The 14788-nt window shown below is 41.9% G+C and overlaps 1 protein-coding gene across 4 annotated transcripts in view; it reads right to left on the reverse strand.

The window, feature by feature from the left end:
* The window catches only part of LOC108715881 (cadherin EGF LAG seven-pass G-type receptor 3), a 153896-nt gene that overhangs the window by 21600 nt on the left and 117508 nt on the right, over window positions 1-14788 (reverse strand). For 3 of the 4 annotated variants that reach the window (XM_041561740.1, XM_041561739.1, XM_041561738.1), the window contains exons 14-25: window positions 13241-13361; window positions 12923-13106; window positions 11559-11660; window positions 9777-9791; window positions 9251-9345; window positions 7291-7500; window positions 4932-5115; window positions 3771-3920; window positions 3233-3407; window positions 1581-1748; window positions 352-478; window positions 50-256 (exon numbers count right to left, since the gene is read on the reverse strand). In XM_041561740.1, the coding sequence (XP_041417674.1) occupies window positions 50-256; window positions 352-478; window positions 1581-1748; window positions 3233-3407; window positions 3771-3920; window positions 4932-5115; window positions 7291-7500; window positions 9251-9345; window positions 9777-9791; window positions 11559-11660; window positions 12923-13106; window positions 13241-13361 (1738 nt within the window). The remainder of the gene's footprint in view (window positions 1-49; window positions 257-351; window positions 479-1580; window positions 1749-3232; window positions 3408-3770; window positions 3921-4931; window positions 5116-7290; window positions 7501-9250; window positions 9346-9776; window positions 9792-11558; window positions 11661-12922; window positions 13107-13240; window positions 13362-14788) is intronic. The other variant, XM_018261406.2, reaches the window with a different exon arrangement.

Here is a 14788-nt window from a genome sequence, read left to right on the forward strand (position 1 = left end):
GTGAATCTTCAGTTCTAGAACGGTTTTCCGTAACTTTATTTACTCTTACCTCACTCTCTGTGCGGTTGATTCCCAATAAAAAGACAAGCTCAGAAAAAAAGAGGGCTACAGCAATATTGGAGTGAATTCCACGGGTGTTTGATTTCAGCCCTTTCAGAAAGGTGAGGATGGAGAAGGTGGCCAGAAGAGCCGCCAACGAGATGGACAGTGATGTGTAGGAGACAATGGCCAAGGTCTCCAGGTCTCCCTCCAGTTGCTGTAAGTCCAAAGTTAAAGAACTATGGTTAGATCTCCTTAAACTGACCAGGAAATGTAACTCCTGTCATTAATTCCTGAAACTGTCATTTTTACCTCTCGGTGGGACCCATCCATCAGGACGCCATAAGTACCAAACTGAGGACAATGACATCGTACGTGTGTGGTATTTCTGTACACAAGGTCACAGTCTTTAGCTGTCCAACTGCCAAGTGGATCTACCCTAGAGACAAAGATAATACAATTTCTATGTAAGTAGAAGAAGAATCCTCAGTATTTCATTGTCAAGCTAAGGAATCACCATTCGTTTGGAAAGTAAAAACGAGACAGGTGACAACCATACAGGGGGCTCTCATTATCAGTTCTGCAGGCTGAGTTAAACAAGTCATGGGATCCCTTCACTATTCCGATACTGGTAGAGAGTTATATTGTTTTTTTTTTTTATTCTGGATTCATTATTTTTATTTTAAGTTCAGAATTTAAATACATAATAACCATTTTTTATGATTCTTTCTGTACCGAGCATTCCCTACAGAAGGAAAGAAATACATAGCAGAGACATCCGGAAGAGGAGAATAAAATTTAATGCAAATCTAAAGAGCTGGTAAGACAGAACCTCATCCTCTAGTTGCAGCATCCAGGGGTGGATTAATACATAGGCTTCTATGGGATATAGCCTAGAGGTCCATTGTGATCAGGGGCCCATTTATCTTTTTTCAATCATTATTTCTATTTTCTTTAAATATCTTTTCATTTGCCCTACTGGAAGATGAAGGCAAGCAAGGCGTTTGTGTGCAGATCCAGTGACATCACTGTCTTGCGCTGAACCTGATCCAATGTAGAGAGCCCAGGTGCACACGTGTCTTGATTTGCAGGCTCCGGACCCAGAGGTCAAAAATATCTAAATTACATACATTTTACCCTAAAGGTGGCCATAGACACACATATCCTATCGTACGAATCGAGGATTCGTACGATTTTCGGATCGTGTGTGGTGTGTGCCGACATCTTTCGTCCGGCGGAGATCGGTCATTTGGTCGATTGGTCAGGTTTGATTTTGACCCGACCGATCCCACCAGAACCCAGGGCACATCGTAATCGGATTGTTCGGCCATACGGCCGAACAATCAGATTACACCCGATATAGTCATGTTTGTTAATGGCATATCAGCGAAAGATCCGCTCGTTTGGCAATGTCGCCAAACAAGCGGATATTTGCATCTATGGCCACCATTAGATTGGGGCCGTAGCTTTCTTGCAACTTAAGGATAACCCTTCGTATTCTCTTGTCCTTTTCAATCTATAAAAAACCCAAATCAACCTACTGTTCAGACTGGTTCCATTGCACACAGACCGGTTTGCTCCGATTCACTGTTTCCAGCAGGCGGAACTCCAATATGACGGGGGTTTCCAGAGCTCCCAGAATTAAGGACTGATTGCGCAGAACAGACACACTGACAATGGGCGAATTCATCACTGGATTCTTGGGCAGCCTGCAGAGAAATGTTGCCGTCATTCCTGTGTCTGAAAGCACTTACAGCTGCAATCCACTTACCAACTAATGAGAATACAGTACATTGATTACCTGCTGGATTGGAATGATGGCAATCTGAATCTCTAGGCCTAAAGCATACTTCTATACACACAGCACATTTAGTTATAGAGGTGCTTAAGGGGTGATATGATAACTATGTATAAATATATAAGGAGATCATATAATAATCTCTCTAATCCTTTATTTACCAATAGGTCTTTCCAGCTGACACGAGGTCACCCATTACGATTAGAAGAAAAGAGGATCCGCCTAAATATTCGGAAGGGTTTTTTTTTTACAGTGAGAGCTGTGAAGATGTGGAATTGTCTCCCTGAATCAGTGGTACAGGCTGATACATTAGATAGCTTTAAGAAGGGGTTGGATGGTGTTTAGCAAGTGAGGGAATACAGAGTTATGGGAGATAGCTCATAGTACAAGTTGATCCAGGGACTAGTCTGATTGCCATCTTGGAGTCAGGAAGGAATTTTTTTTTGCCTTCCTCTGAATCAACTGGCAGTTAGGCAGGTTATATATAAACTTAAGGTTGAACTTGATGGACGTGTGTCTTTTTTTCAACCTAACTTACTATGTTACTATGTTATCGATCAGAAACCATACAAAAATAAATGAATATCTAATTAACAATATACATAAAACACGCATATAAAATACCCACATCAAAGGAATACTGCTGTGCCAGAAAAAGCAAATATAGAGCATCCCAATGCCATAAAAGGTTTATTATAAATAACCCTATGCATAAGCACCCTACATACTTAGATTTAAAGGTTGTACTTATCGGAAAAGTTACATTTCATAAAGGGCAAATAAAATCCTGAATACTTTGTTGTACAGGTATAGGATCTGTTATCTGGAAACCAATTATCCAGAAAGCTCCTAATTATGGAAAGGCCGTCTCCCATAGACTCCATTATAATCAAATAATCCAAATTTTTAATGTTTCCATGATTTTCTGGTAGATTTAGGGGCACATTTACTAAGCTCGAGTGAAGGATTCGAATTTCGACTTTTTTTGGCTACTTCGACCATCGAATTGGCTAGTTCGACCTTTGACTACAACTTCGAATCGAACGATTCAAACTAAAAATCGTTTGACTATTCGATATTCGAAGTCGAAGGATGTTACTTCGAGGGTCGAATATCGAGGGTTAATTAACCCTCGATATTCAACCAATAGTAAATGTGCCCCTTAGGGTATGAAGATCCAAATTACAGAAAGGCCCATTATCCTGAAAACCTCAGGTCCCGAGCATTCTGGATAACAGATCCCATACCTGTACAAGTTTTCAGTCTAATGTACAGAGCTGCTGTTCTCCTTTCAATGTAAAGCATGTCTCAAGTTTACTGTTTGGTTAAGCACCATTAGAGACAGACTACACACAGACCATAACCGTTAGTGGGTAGTAATGAGAGTTTTCTTACCTAAGACTCCGTCTCTCTGTGTTGTAACGAGCAGGAAGAAGCTCTCCCAATGTTCGGTAGATTATCAGGATAACAATGGTGGGAGCTGGTTCTTGGGCAATTTTTTTGGGCACGGTTACCTTAGCTGTGACATTCATCTCAGCGGTGGTTGGTGTTGGCACTGTAGTAGGTTGTGCTTGAAATTCAAAGATTTAATTGATATGATGTATTAAATAATTGGTTTTAGAAATAACTATTACAAGACAGTGGGGCACAGAATATATATTTTTAATATTTCCCACAGCTTCCCGTTACTCCTGTGAAGTCCACGCTGCATCCTGAGCCAGTTTCATTCCACCATTGGCACATTTATGGTCCTAAGTGGCACAATTCTGCACTTCACGGCACTCCAGCACTTGCACCTATACCATTTCTACAGTGATCTTACATGGGCTAATGTAGATTCATCCACATAATGACCAGAAATGTAGCCTCACCATGCAAGCAGGAACTGAATAAACTAAAACAATAAGACAAAACCAGTTCATTACTGTGTTACCTTTCAGCTTAGGTGGCACAAGGACTGACTCCGGCAGCACTACATGAGTATGGGGATCCCAGAAAGTTTGGCCCCGAAAAAGGTGACTGTGGTATCTGGGGAACTGTCTCCTGGCAGAGTTTTGATTTTCCACTCTTTCAATATTAAGCACTGGCAAGAGAAAAAGAAGAATTTTAGGTTCTCAGTTCACCTCCATTCAGTTTACTGTTGCCATTCCTTGAGGGATGCATCGAATCCAGGATTCGATTCGGGATTCGGCTTTTTTCAGCAGAATTCTGATTCGGCCAAATCCTTCTGCCCGGCCAAACCGAATCTGAATCCTAATTTGCATATGCAATTAAGGGGGGAGGGAAATCATGTGACTTTTTGTCACAAAACAAGGAAGTAAAAAATGATTTCCCCTTCCCACTCCTAATTTGCATATGCATATAAGGATTCGGTTCAGTATTTGGCCAAATCTTTCGCGAAGGATTCTGCGGGTTCGGCCGAATTCAAAATAGTGTATTCAGTGCATCCTTATCCGAATGACCCTAACAACCATGCATTGATATGAATAGGAGACTGGAATATGAATAGGAGAGGCCTGAATAGCAAAATGAGTAATAAAAAGTAGCAATAACAATAGATTTTTAGCCTTTACAGAGCATTTGTCAGTGACTCCCATTTGAAAACTGGAAAGAGTCAGAAGACAGCACATAATTAAAAAACTATATATATATATAACAAGGGAAAGTTGTGCTCACCACTAATTTTTAAAACCATTAGGCGGGGGTGCATATAGTCAAATACAAGATTCCTCTGCACTCAACCCATTATCAATATATTTAAGACAGAGACATTTTGTGCATACTGCTACTGAAAAATGCCTTACCCTTTAAACAAAACAGGGATTGTTTGTCCATATATTGCAATATATTTAAGCTGGCCAACTACGTCAAAGTCATCCCATATCTGGCCAGTCCTACGCTTAATTTTATCTGATTCATTAAGAATCCTATTGCTTAATTATACGTAAGTTGCAGGTAAAACTTAGTTTTCCCCAAGGAATTATGTGAAGTCAGAGCAATTGATTTTAAATAACAGCTCATGTCATCATGAGAATATCCGTTTATGTATTAAAGGAAATTTCTACAAAAATAGAAATTTAGGTGGTCCACTTACTGATGTTAGGGGTCACCAGGCCAACGGGATTCAGGTAGGTGAGCTTCATGTTCCTAGCCAGAGTGCTGCTGTATTCCCAAAGCAGGTTCATAAGCCCAGCGCTGCCATGTTCATTGTGCAGCAGAGCCTCCCAGTGCTCCCTGTTGCCCAGAGTCAGAATGGAACTTCCAGTCTTCAGCAGGTTCTGAGGAAAAGGTCACAGCAGCCATGTTAGTATTAGCAGTACACATACCTTCCTCTTAGGACTTACATACTGAACTTACTGAGTGCACGTATAGTTCTCTGAGGACTCACATAGTGTCGCTACTATTTATTAATACTGGAATAGTGGAAATTAGGACTATTTTGGGCAATGGACTATAATACACCTGCCATTCACTTAAAACTGATTTATTTCATTTTGCAACTTGAATACGCAGTTTGCAGCATTGGCATTTTTTAATTTCTGCACATGTCTACACAATCTGGCTTTCCATTGCCGGTTCTCTGCCTGAATGATGTCAACATGATGGAATGGATTGCCTCGTGGGGAAGCTTTGAGAAGAGAATTTGCCATGTGAAGGCCAGACTTTCTGACTTAGTCTACTTAAAGGGAAAGTATGTCACAAAAACTCTTTGCACCTACAAAGACATCTTTGAGCAGCGAGGCAGTATAAAATTCAAAATACTAAGTAAATGTAAGCAGTCTTTGGTTTAACTATCACAGCTCCAGATTAGCCGGGTGATGTGGATCAGCTATATGAAGCAGATCATCATCAGCCGGCCTAAGCCTAAGAGACCTGTGTATCCTGTGCTCTGCTGGAGTTTGCTATTGGGAGCCCATGTCAGTGTTATACTCACATTCAACTCCCATATGATTATAATATAATGACGTAACCTGTACCTGCTATATCTTTTGGTGTCTTTCTTTTTTACTTTATCCTTGCTATATAAATAAATGATGATCCTTTCTCCAGCAGGGGTACCAAACAGTTCCCAAGGAGGGCGTGTACTCCCACCTCACCCACATGCCTAGCTATGGAGTAGGAGGAGAGACACATTGTTTTAGTGTCCATTATTTTCCATGAGAGTACACAAAACCGTAATGGAAAATGACCTTGGAGACCTTGTAGATAATAAACTTGGCTGTAGCAAGCAATGCCAGTCAGCAGCATCAAGGGCAAATAAGGTCTTGAGCTGTATTAAAATGGGCATAGAGTCACGGAAGGAGGGGGCAGGCCCGGACTGGCAATCTGTGGGTTCTGGCAAATGCCAGAGGGGCTGCTATAAGGTGCCATAGAAAGTCAGTATTTAGTGGGCTGAGTGGGCCTCTGTGTACCTGAAATGCCAGGGCCTATTTTAATTCTCAGTCCAGGCCTGGGAGTGGGTCATTCTTCCACTTTATAGAGCACTTGTAAGGCCCCATCTAGAATATGCCGTACAGTTTTGGTCTCCATCACTCAAACAGGACATTATTGTATTAGAGAGGGTACAGAGAAGGACAACTAAGCTGGTAAAAGGTATGGAAAATCTTAGCTATGAGGAAAGACTGGCCAAATTGGGGATGTTCACGCTGGAGAAGAGGCGCTTAAGGGGTGAAATGATAACTATGAATAAATATATAAGTGGATCATATAATAATCTCTCTAATGCTTTATTTACCAGTAGGTCTTTCCAGCTGACATGAGGTCACCCATTCTGATTAGAAGAAAAGAGGTTCCACCTAAATATTAGGAAATGTTTTTTTTTTTACAGTGAGAGCTGTGAAGATGTGGAATTGTCTCCCTGAATCAGTGGTACAGGCTGATACATTAGATAGCTTTAAGAAGGGGTTGGATGGTGTTTAGCAAGTGAGGGAATACAGGGTTATGGGAGATAGCTCATAGTACAAGTTGATCCAGGGACTGGTCCCATTGCATCTTGAAGTCGGGAAGGATTTTTTTCCCCCTCTGAGGCAAATTGGAGAGGCTTCAAATGGGGTTTTTGCCTTCCTCTGGATCAATTAGCAGATATATAGGTTAAAATAGAGTTAAAAGGTTGAACGTGATGGACCTGTGTCTTTTTTCAACCTAGATTACTATGTTACTATGTTAATATTATTGCAGTGCAAATTATTGTAGTACAGAGCCCTCCTGCCTATTGTGCCCAAAATAAAACCACAGACAAATGTATTTGTTTAAACTTTAAAAATCTTGGACCAAATCAAGTGCTTCTAATATACAATCTGCTATCTGTTATACCACTACCATGTGTCTTAGATATATGTTACTACATCACTTTTTACAAAAAAAAGAAGAAAGTGTCGTTTCTCTTTATACAAACATAAAGGGTCTGTATATGAAAGCTATAAACCAGATAATAACACTTCCCTCATTTGTACCTCAGTAAACTGTGCATCTTGGGTGGCTGTTAACCCGAACCCCTCTTGCTTATTCTCATACTGCATGAGATAGGACAGCAGGCGGAACGTGATGTGGACGTCATTGCCAAAGTACTGATCCATCTTGTCTGTCACTGAATGCAGACGCAAGGCAAGCTTTTTGGCTTCTATTGTATTCAGTTCAGTCTCATTCCTCTCCAAGCTGTCCAGCTGGGAAACAAACCAAATAATTGTTATACATATAAAATTGGGTGCGGCTCCCATAAGCCGAGTAAACTATTTTCCTTGATAATGATAATAGAAGACTTTTTTTGCTGGAATAGCAGAACTAACTTCTTTTGTTAGATTAGGGCTGAACTCCACAATTTGATTGTCACCAGACAATGATACTAGTGATGTGCGGGTCAGGGTTTTCCTGACCTACACCTGACCCGCCTTGCTCCAGCCCGCGCCCGCCCGTACCCGCGCTTCCGGGTTCTTTTTATAGACCCGCGGCGACCAGCCCCACTGATGACGTCACAATGACATCACAAAAGGGGTGGGGCAAGCAGACGCCAGACTATAAAACCGGAAGTCGGATGCCGGCATTTGAAGGTGGCGGGCGGGGAGAGCAGAAGAAGAGCTCAACCCGCACCCGCGAGGAGCAGTGCAAGCCCGCCCGGGTCAGGCCGCACATCACTAGATGATACGCATGCAGCTTGTCAGTAGGGATGAGCGAATTTGACCCGTTTCGCCAAAAATTCGGCGCTGGCGAAATGTCGCCGACGCCCATTAAAGTCTATGGGCGTCAAAAAATTTTTGACACGCACCAAAATTTTTTTGACAAGCGTCTTTTTATTTTGACGCAACAATGCCATACAAGTCTATGGGCGTCATTTTTTCGGCGAAACATAGCAAAAAATTCGCCCCATCCCTACTTGTCAGACGTAGCCGACTGTCGGATGAAGATGCAGCGCGCAGCATTCACAGTCTGATACATGTAGTTTGTACTAGGGATGCACTGAATCCACTATTTTAGATTTGGCCGAACTCCCGAATCCTTTGTAAAAGATTCGGCCGAACCCCCGAATCCTTCGTGAAAAATTTGGCCGAATAACGAGCCAAATTTGCATATGTAAATTAGGGGTGGGAGGGGAAAACATTTTTTACTCCCTTGTTTTGAGACAAAAAGTCACATGATTTCCCTCCCCGCCCCTGATTTGCGTAAACAAATTAGGATTCGGATTCAGTTCTGCCGGGCAGAAGGATTAGGCCGAATCCTGCTGAAAAAGGCCGAATCCTGGATTCGGTCCATCCCTAGTTTGTACCTGCGATTTCTCGATCAGTCCCATTATATTCTGGATTTCCGACACGTTGCATGCATGTCATCACCTGGCAAAGAATAGGTCCTTAGTGCGTTGTGGAGTTCAGCCCTTAAATGCATCTAATCAATTCGAGCTGATTGCTAGATTCCAAGGGTCACCACCCCAGCACAAAAAACAGCAGTTTTGTGAATTTCACTTTCTTCCCACCATAGTCTATTAAGGGGGTTCACTTTTAAATTCACTTTTTATAGAGAGTGATATTCTGAAACAATTTTGCAATTTGTTTCCATTTTGTATTATTTGTGGTTTTTGCGTTATCTGGCTTTTAATTCAATAGCTCTCCAGTTTGCAAATTTCAGCCATCTGGTTGCTATAATCCAAATTATCCTAGCAGCCATGCATTGTTTTGAAGAAAAGACTGAAAAAAGACTAATATAAAGAAGCAATATCATAATATTGTAGCCTTGCGGATTCGTTTTAAGATGGGGTCAGTGACGCCCATTTGAAAGCTGGAAAGTCAGATAAGTAAAAAAAAATTTAAAAAATGAAGGCCAATTGAAAAGTTGCTTAGAATTAGCCATTCTAGAATACACTTAAATTTTACGTAAAGGAGAACTACCCCTTTAAAAGAATATACTCTGCGTATAATGCCTTACCATAGGTGAGAGTTCCACGAATGCTGGAGAGGTGCAGTTAAACAGATCTGGCTCCAGCCAACCTTTGACATCATCGCAGTGTCGGATGGCGGCCCCTGAAATGACAGAACGTTTTTAGAGGAAACCATATTCCTATGACGTAATAATCATCATGGCTGCCAAACAGTGATAGGTATTACGGTTACAGTAAGCAAACAGCGAAGCACACAGTTTAATTACATCTGGCTCAGCCCAAGCAGCTGTTTAGAACACAGGCACATCAAACCAGAGACCCTGCAGGTGCAAATGCAATACAACTCCCAGCATCTACAGATAGTTGTGACTCTACAGTGATGCTGAAAGTTATAGTTTACACTGGATATCCTTGTTATGGTGCATTTGTCAGTAAGGTGTCATAATAAGCCTGGTTGCAGGAGAGGGTCAGAAAAGTTGAAACAAGCAGGGCAACAGGTTCAATTCAGGAGCGAATTCAAGCCATAGAGAGCAGAGAGGTTTGGGGCAAGGAGGTTGGACAGAGAATCCTCACCTTTACCTCTCAGACCTGGTCAGTGTTTGTTGGGAGAAAAATCAAGAGGAAAAAGAGCAGAAGGATTAGGACATATAAAGTATAATAAAGGACAAAGCATAGAAAGCAATGTAAGCAAACAGCATTCTCACCGATTGGGACCCTGTTCGTGAGTAGGGCTGTGTATTATTAAGGTGGCCATTCTACAAATACAAACAGCAATGGTGAGTGTGCTCAGCCGGAGGGATGCACATAATGTGGGAGCTTCCTTGCCTCCTTTTTTGGGGAGGTTATTTCATACTTTCTGTGGAGTTACACATTTAGGCCAGACCAGAGCAGCTGCCTGTGAATGGACATTCTGGCCACACACTTACTGATAAAATAGCAATGCGTATGTTAAGCGAACAAAGCCAACTGTCATCTTTTTGCCATGGATACTGACTAATTTGTTTATCAGGTGATGCACAATGTTGGCCAAGGCATGATGCACCATGCAGCTCCTCTTACTTCATGCAGTTCTGACTGTCCTGGCTGTTGGCCTGAGCAAACTGACCAATAAGCAGCCATACTGTGTATAGCCACTCATACATCATCTGCCCATTTAGCCTGTGGGCCAATTGGTTGGATTCAGAAGGGCAATGGACAGTGTATGGACATTTTAAAAGAAAATAGGTATCATTTACCAAGTGCAAAACCAGGTGCAATTTGTTTGTTGTACTTTGCACCCTGCTTTGCATGTAATAGAATTGACACAGATCTCTGTTCTCAAAACCAGAGTGAAGAAACCTCACTCCATAAATACTATAAAAGCACTGCTTTTTTTTTGTTCAGAATGACTTTATTCATGAGGGGCAGGTGAAAGAAGGCACTTAGGTTGCCCCATCTTGTTCATTTCCCTAACCCATCCCCCCAAGTTAGGGGGCACTAGCAGTCACCCACCAGTGCTGTGCTCTGCATCTACTGCAGAAGTTCCAGTTGGGTGCTAGGTACAGAGTGCAGCAAGACTCCAGACACAAGTGTTTTTTTAAAGAAGCACTGAGTGCAATTTTGTGCACTTGCATCCAGGGTCAAAGTAAATTATTTGTAAGAGGTAAGTTACTTACCCCCAGGGGTACATGTTTGTTCTCATTTACAGAGAAATTGCTCCTCCAGGATCACTTGTCTTTGCAATGAGCATTGGTACTCAGGGCAGAGACCAGTGTCAAGTGGTGTATCAACCCTGTACTTATGGCCGGCCTAAGGACAGGGCTCCAAAGTGGGCCTCCTGACGCACCCTAAATTGAGCACTTAATTAGAGAGCACTTGAATCAAGATGCATGTCACAGGTCTCTGCGCTCCAAAAGACCATTCTTTATATGCTCTGTGCAAAAAAATGAGGCCTATGCTCACTGCACGGAGCACTGTAAATGGTCCCTTTAATATTCTCCTGGGCAGATCCAGATGCACACATGTAAAAATTACTTTTCCCAGAACATCAAACGGGTTGCTGGAAAATCAAATAAATTTAGAAACATCTTGTTTGAAACCTTGCCATTCCATTCATGGCTGCTCATGTTGCATGATAATAAAAAGCTACACAGATTCTCTCACAGATTCCTGTCTGACAGGGAGTTGACAGGCAAAGGGAAAACAAAGTAGGCACAAATTAGCAATGTTTAGCGACTGTGAGCCAAAAGCCTGGCAGACATGGGACAAATATTTGCAGTGCAATGATTGTAGGAGGCAATCTGTTCAAGTCGTAGGTGGAGAGGTTTCTAACAAAAATCCAAACTCTGAGAGCAGAAATCAGAGAGAATGACTCACCCCATGATCCTTTCGGGCATGGTACGGCAGCTGGAAGGCCAAACTTGGTCCTGGGCCACCACACACCGACTGTTAATGTTTTGGGGCAACCATCATAAATCACTGAAAGAGAGTAGAATGAGGCAGGGCATCATTACATCATGAAACCATATATGGATTTTCAGTATAAAGTACAGCTATACAATTCTTATCCCATATACAGCACTAGAGGTGACTTCTGCCACCACTAAAGAGTATAAATTCACTAAGCGCCGAAGCGCCTAACACTAGCGTGAATTCGCTAGCGTTGGGCATTTTCGTTACTTCACCGATTCACTAACGGACACTGGCGTAACTTCGCTAGTGTTACTTCGCGCCCTTACGCCTGGCGAAGTTGCACAAGGGACGTAACTACGCAAATTCACTAATGCGCGCATTGTTCTGAATGCTACCTTTTACGCCAGACTTCCTTCGCCACCTCAGACCAGGCAAGGTGATAGGGATTGCTTCAAAAAAAAAAAAAAAATTTCTAAGTCCCAAAAAACGCTGGCGTTTTTTCTTTATTATGGGTGATAGGCTGAAAAAGATCGAAAAAATTTTGGGGCTCCCCTCCTTCCCCCCTACATTTCCTAACTCATGGCAAATTAACTATACAGTGGGCACATGTGTAGGGCAAAATAAAAAATTTATTTGATGTTTTGAAGGTTTCCCAGGCTTGTGTAGTGCTGCTACGAATACTTCCATTGAAATTTGAATTTGGCGCCGTATGCAATCTAACCATCGCTAGCGTAACTTCGCTTTGCTTGGCGAATCAACGCTAGCGCAACTTCACAACCTTACGCTACCCCTGAGCGCAACTTCAGATTTTAGTGAATTTGGGTAGCGCAGGCGAAAATACGCTTAGTGAATTTCGGCGAAGCGCAACTAAGAATCTTAGTGAATGTCCCACTATGTGTTATACAAACAACTATAAATACAGGAATTAGCAAAAAGCAATTATGCATAAAGTTAATGTCAAGTGGTTTATTAAATCATCATCTCTGAAAACTACAGACGGGACTGTAAACTGATTTGCCAGGCAGAGGACCACAAAGCTTACAGTCTTGGTTCGGTGCCTGAGGCATAGGTAGATAAATGAATTGTTTTACTTTGCTGTTTGCTATCCACCATACTTCTTATGCTTGTTGCTCTCCCCTTATTATTATTTTTGCTTATTATCTGCTTCAGGTGTCTATTAAATCATGACTTTTACTCTTCCTATTCTTGCAGTATAGTTTGACTACATCCCTAGTGGTGTAATGCTACTGGAGGTGCCTCTTTAGACAGCTGCTGATCCATGTGGAAGTGATTTCCCTAGCCAGTGTTCCTTGTACAGCACATCTTACCTTCACAGCCGGTTGGTGAGACCTGAGCAAAGGGGCTATCACAGCTGTTGCACTCACGTCCAATCACGCCAGGTCTGCAGTAGCACTGCCCACTTTCCTGATCACATGCCCTCGATGAAGAGCCAATGGGATAACAATCACAAGGCAAACATGTATCGCTGCCTTCGGGGCGGTAATGAAATTCCTGCATGTGTCAAATTGAAGAAAACAACCCAGAAGGTCAGAGTTAGAGAAGATATAAAAGCTGTTGTTGTACAAGAGATAAGAGAAAGCAGTTACTACTTACAAGGTGATAGCTACACCACTGTTCTTTCTTACCTTACAGTTACACTGCCCATTTGTCTTGTTGCAGTCTGGGTCAAACCCTTTATTCACATCACAGTGACATGGGCCGCAGGTTGCATTCCCCCACCATCCCTTCGGACATTGCTGGTCCAGCCTATGAAAGAAATTTATAAAAACTCATCCAATTTATACAACAAAAACCCTAAGCAGATATTTCACTGCCCCTATGGATTCTAACCAATGGGGCCTTTGATATAGGGATTAAACTTTCTATAACTCTCATTCATAACAAAGGATTGCCATGTCACAAGGTGCATGCCCACCATTCAGCTAAAGGTTCCAAACTTGCCATCCCTCTTCAGGGCTGCAGTGTATGTATATTTGCCATTGGGTATCAGTGCATCCTAAGCAGCCACTCTATGTTTGTACAGGTATGGGACCTGTTATCCATAATACTCGGGACCTGGATCTTTCCATAATCTGGATCTTCAAGCCTTAAGTCTACTAGAAAATCATGTAAACATTAAAGGAGAAGGAAAGTCGTTTACCACTTGGGGGTAAAATGTTAGGCACCCCCAAGTGAATGTATTTACTTACCTGAAACCCTGGGCCGGTGCTCCTATCAGCAGAAAACTGCAACGGCCCGGGGTTATTCCAGTGAGCACCACAGAGCCATCCTCTTCCGGTTTCATCTTTCTTTGTGGGCTGCTCATGCGCATTAGAGTGAAAAGCTGAACTTTAACTATAAAGTCAGCTTTTTTTATTCTACTGTGCATGTATCTGCCCTGGAAAATTTGAAGAAAGAAGAAACCGGAAGAGGAGCGCTCCATGGTGCTCACTGTAATAACCCTGTGTCGGTGCAGTTTTCTGCTGATAGGAGCACCGGCCTGGGGTTTCAGGTAAGTAAATACATTCACTTGGGTGTGCATAACATTTGGCACCCCCAAGTGCTAAACAACTTTCCTTCTCCTTTAAATACACCCAATAGGGTGGGTTTGCTTCCAATTAGGATTGATTATATCTTAGTTTGGATCATATACAAGGTACTGTTTTATTATTACAGAGAAAAAGGAAAAGCTTTTTAGAGATTTGGATTATTTGGATAAAATGGAGTCTATGGGAGATGGCCTTTCCTCGATTCGGAGCTTTCTGGATAACGGATCCTAGACCATGCTAAAAGTTTGTTGGCTGAATGTAACAAATAAAAAAAACAAACAAATACAAAAAGTATTGTAGAAGTGATGCCTATATTGGCAAACAATAAAAGTACATTGCAAGCTTTCGAAGCACCAAAGCTTGCAAAGTATTTTTATTGTTAGCCAAATATTATTTGTTATTTTTGCTACTGGCTAACATGGTGCCACAGTTTTTGTTTTGTGCTTGGCTGAATGTGAAACGCTCTCATATTTGTCATAGAGCTGCTCAGTGTGGAATGTCACCTTATTAGTGTGGGCAAAGTGCAATAAAAATTGTCATGATTTAACCCAAATTGCATATTCCCCATAACTGTGTCCACTAAAACCTGTTGCAAAATGTGGCAGGAGAACTTCATGCAAAACTCAAGTCTCCCATACCTGTACC

The sequence above is a fragment of the Xenopus laevis genome, chromosome 4S (assembly GCF_017654675.1).
Source record: "Xenopus laevis strain J_2021 chromosome 4S, Xenopus_laevis_v10.1, whole genome shotgun sequence".
Classification (NCBI taxonomy): Eukaryota; Metazoa; Chordata; class Amphibia; order Anura; family Pipidae; genus Xenopus; species Xenopus laevis.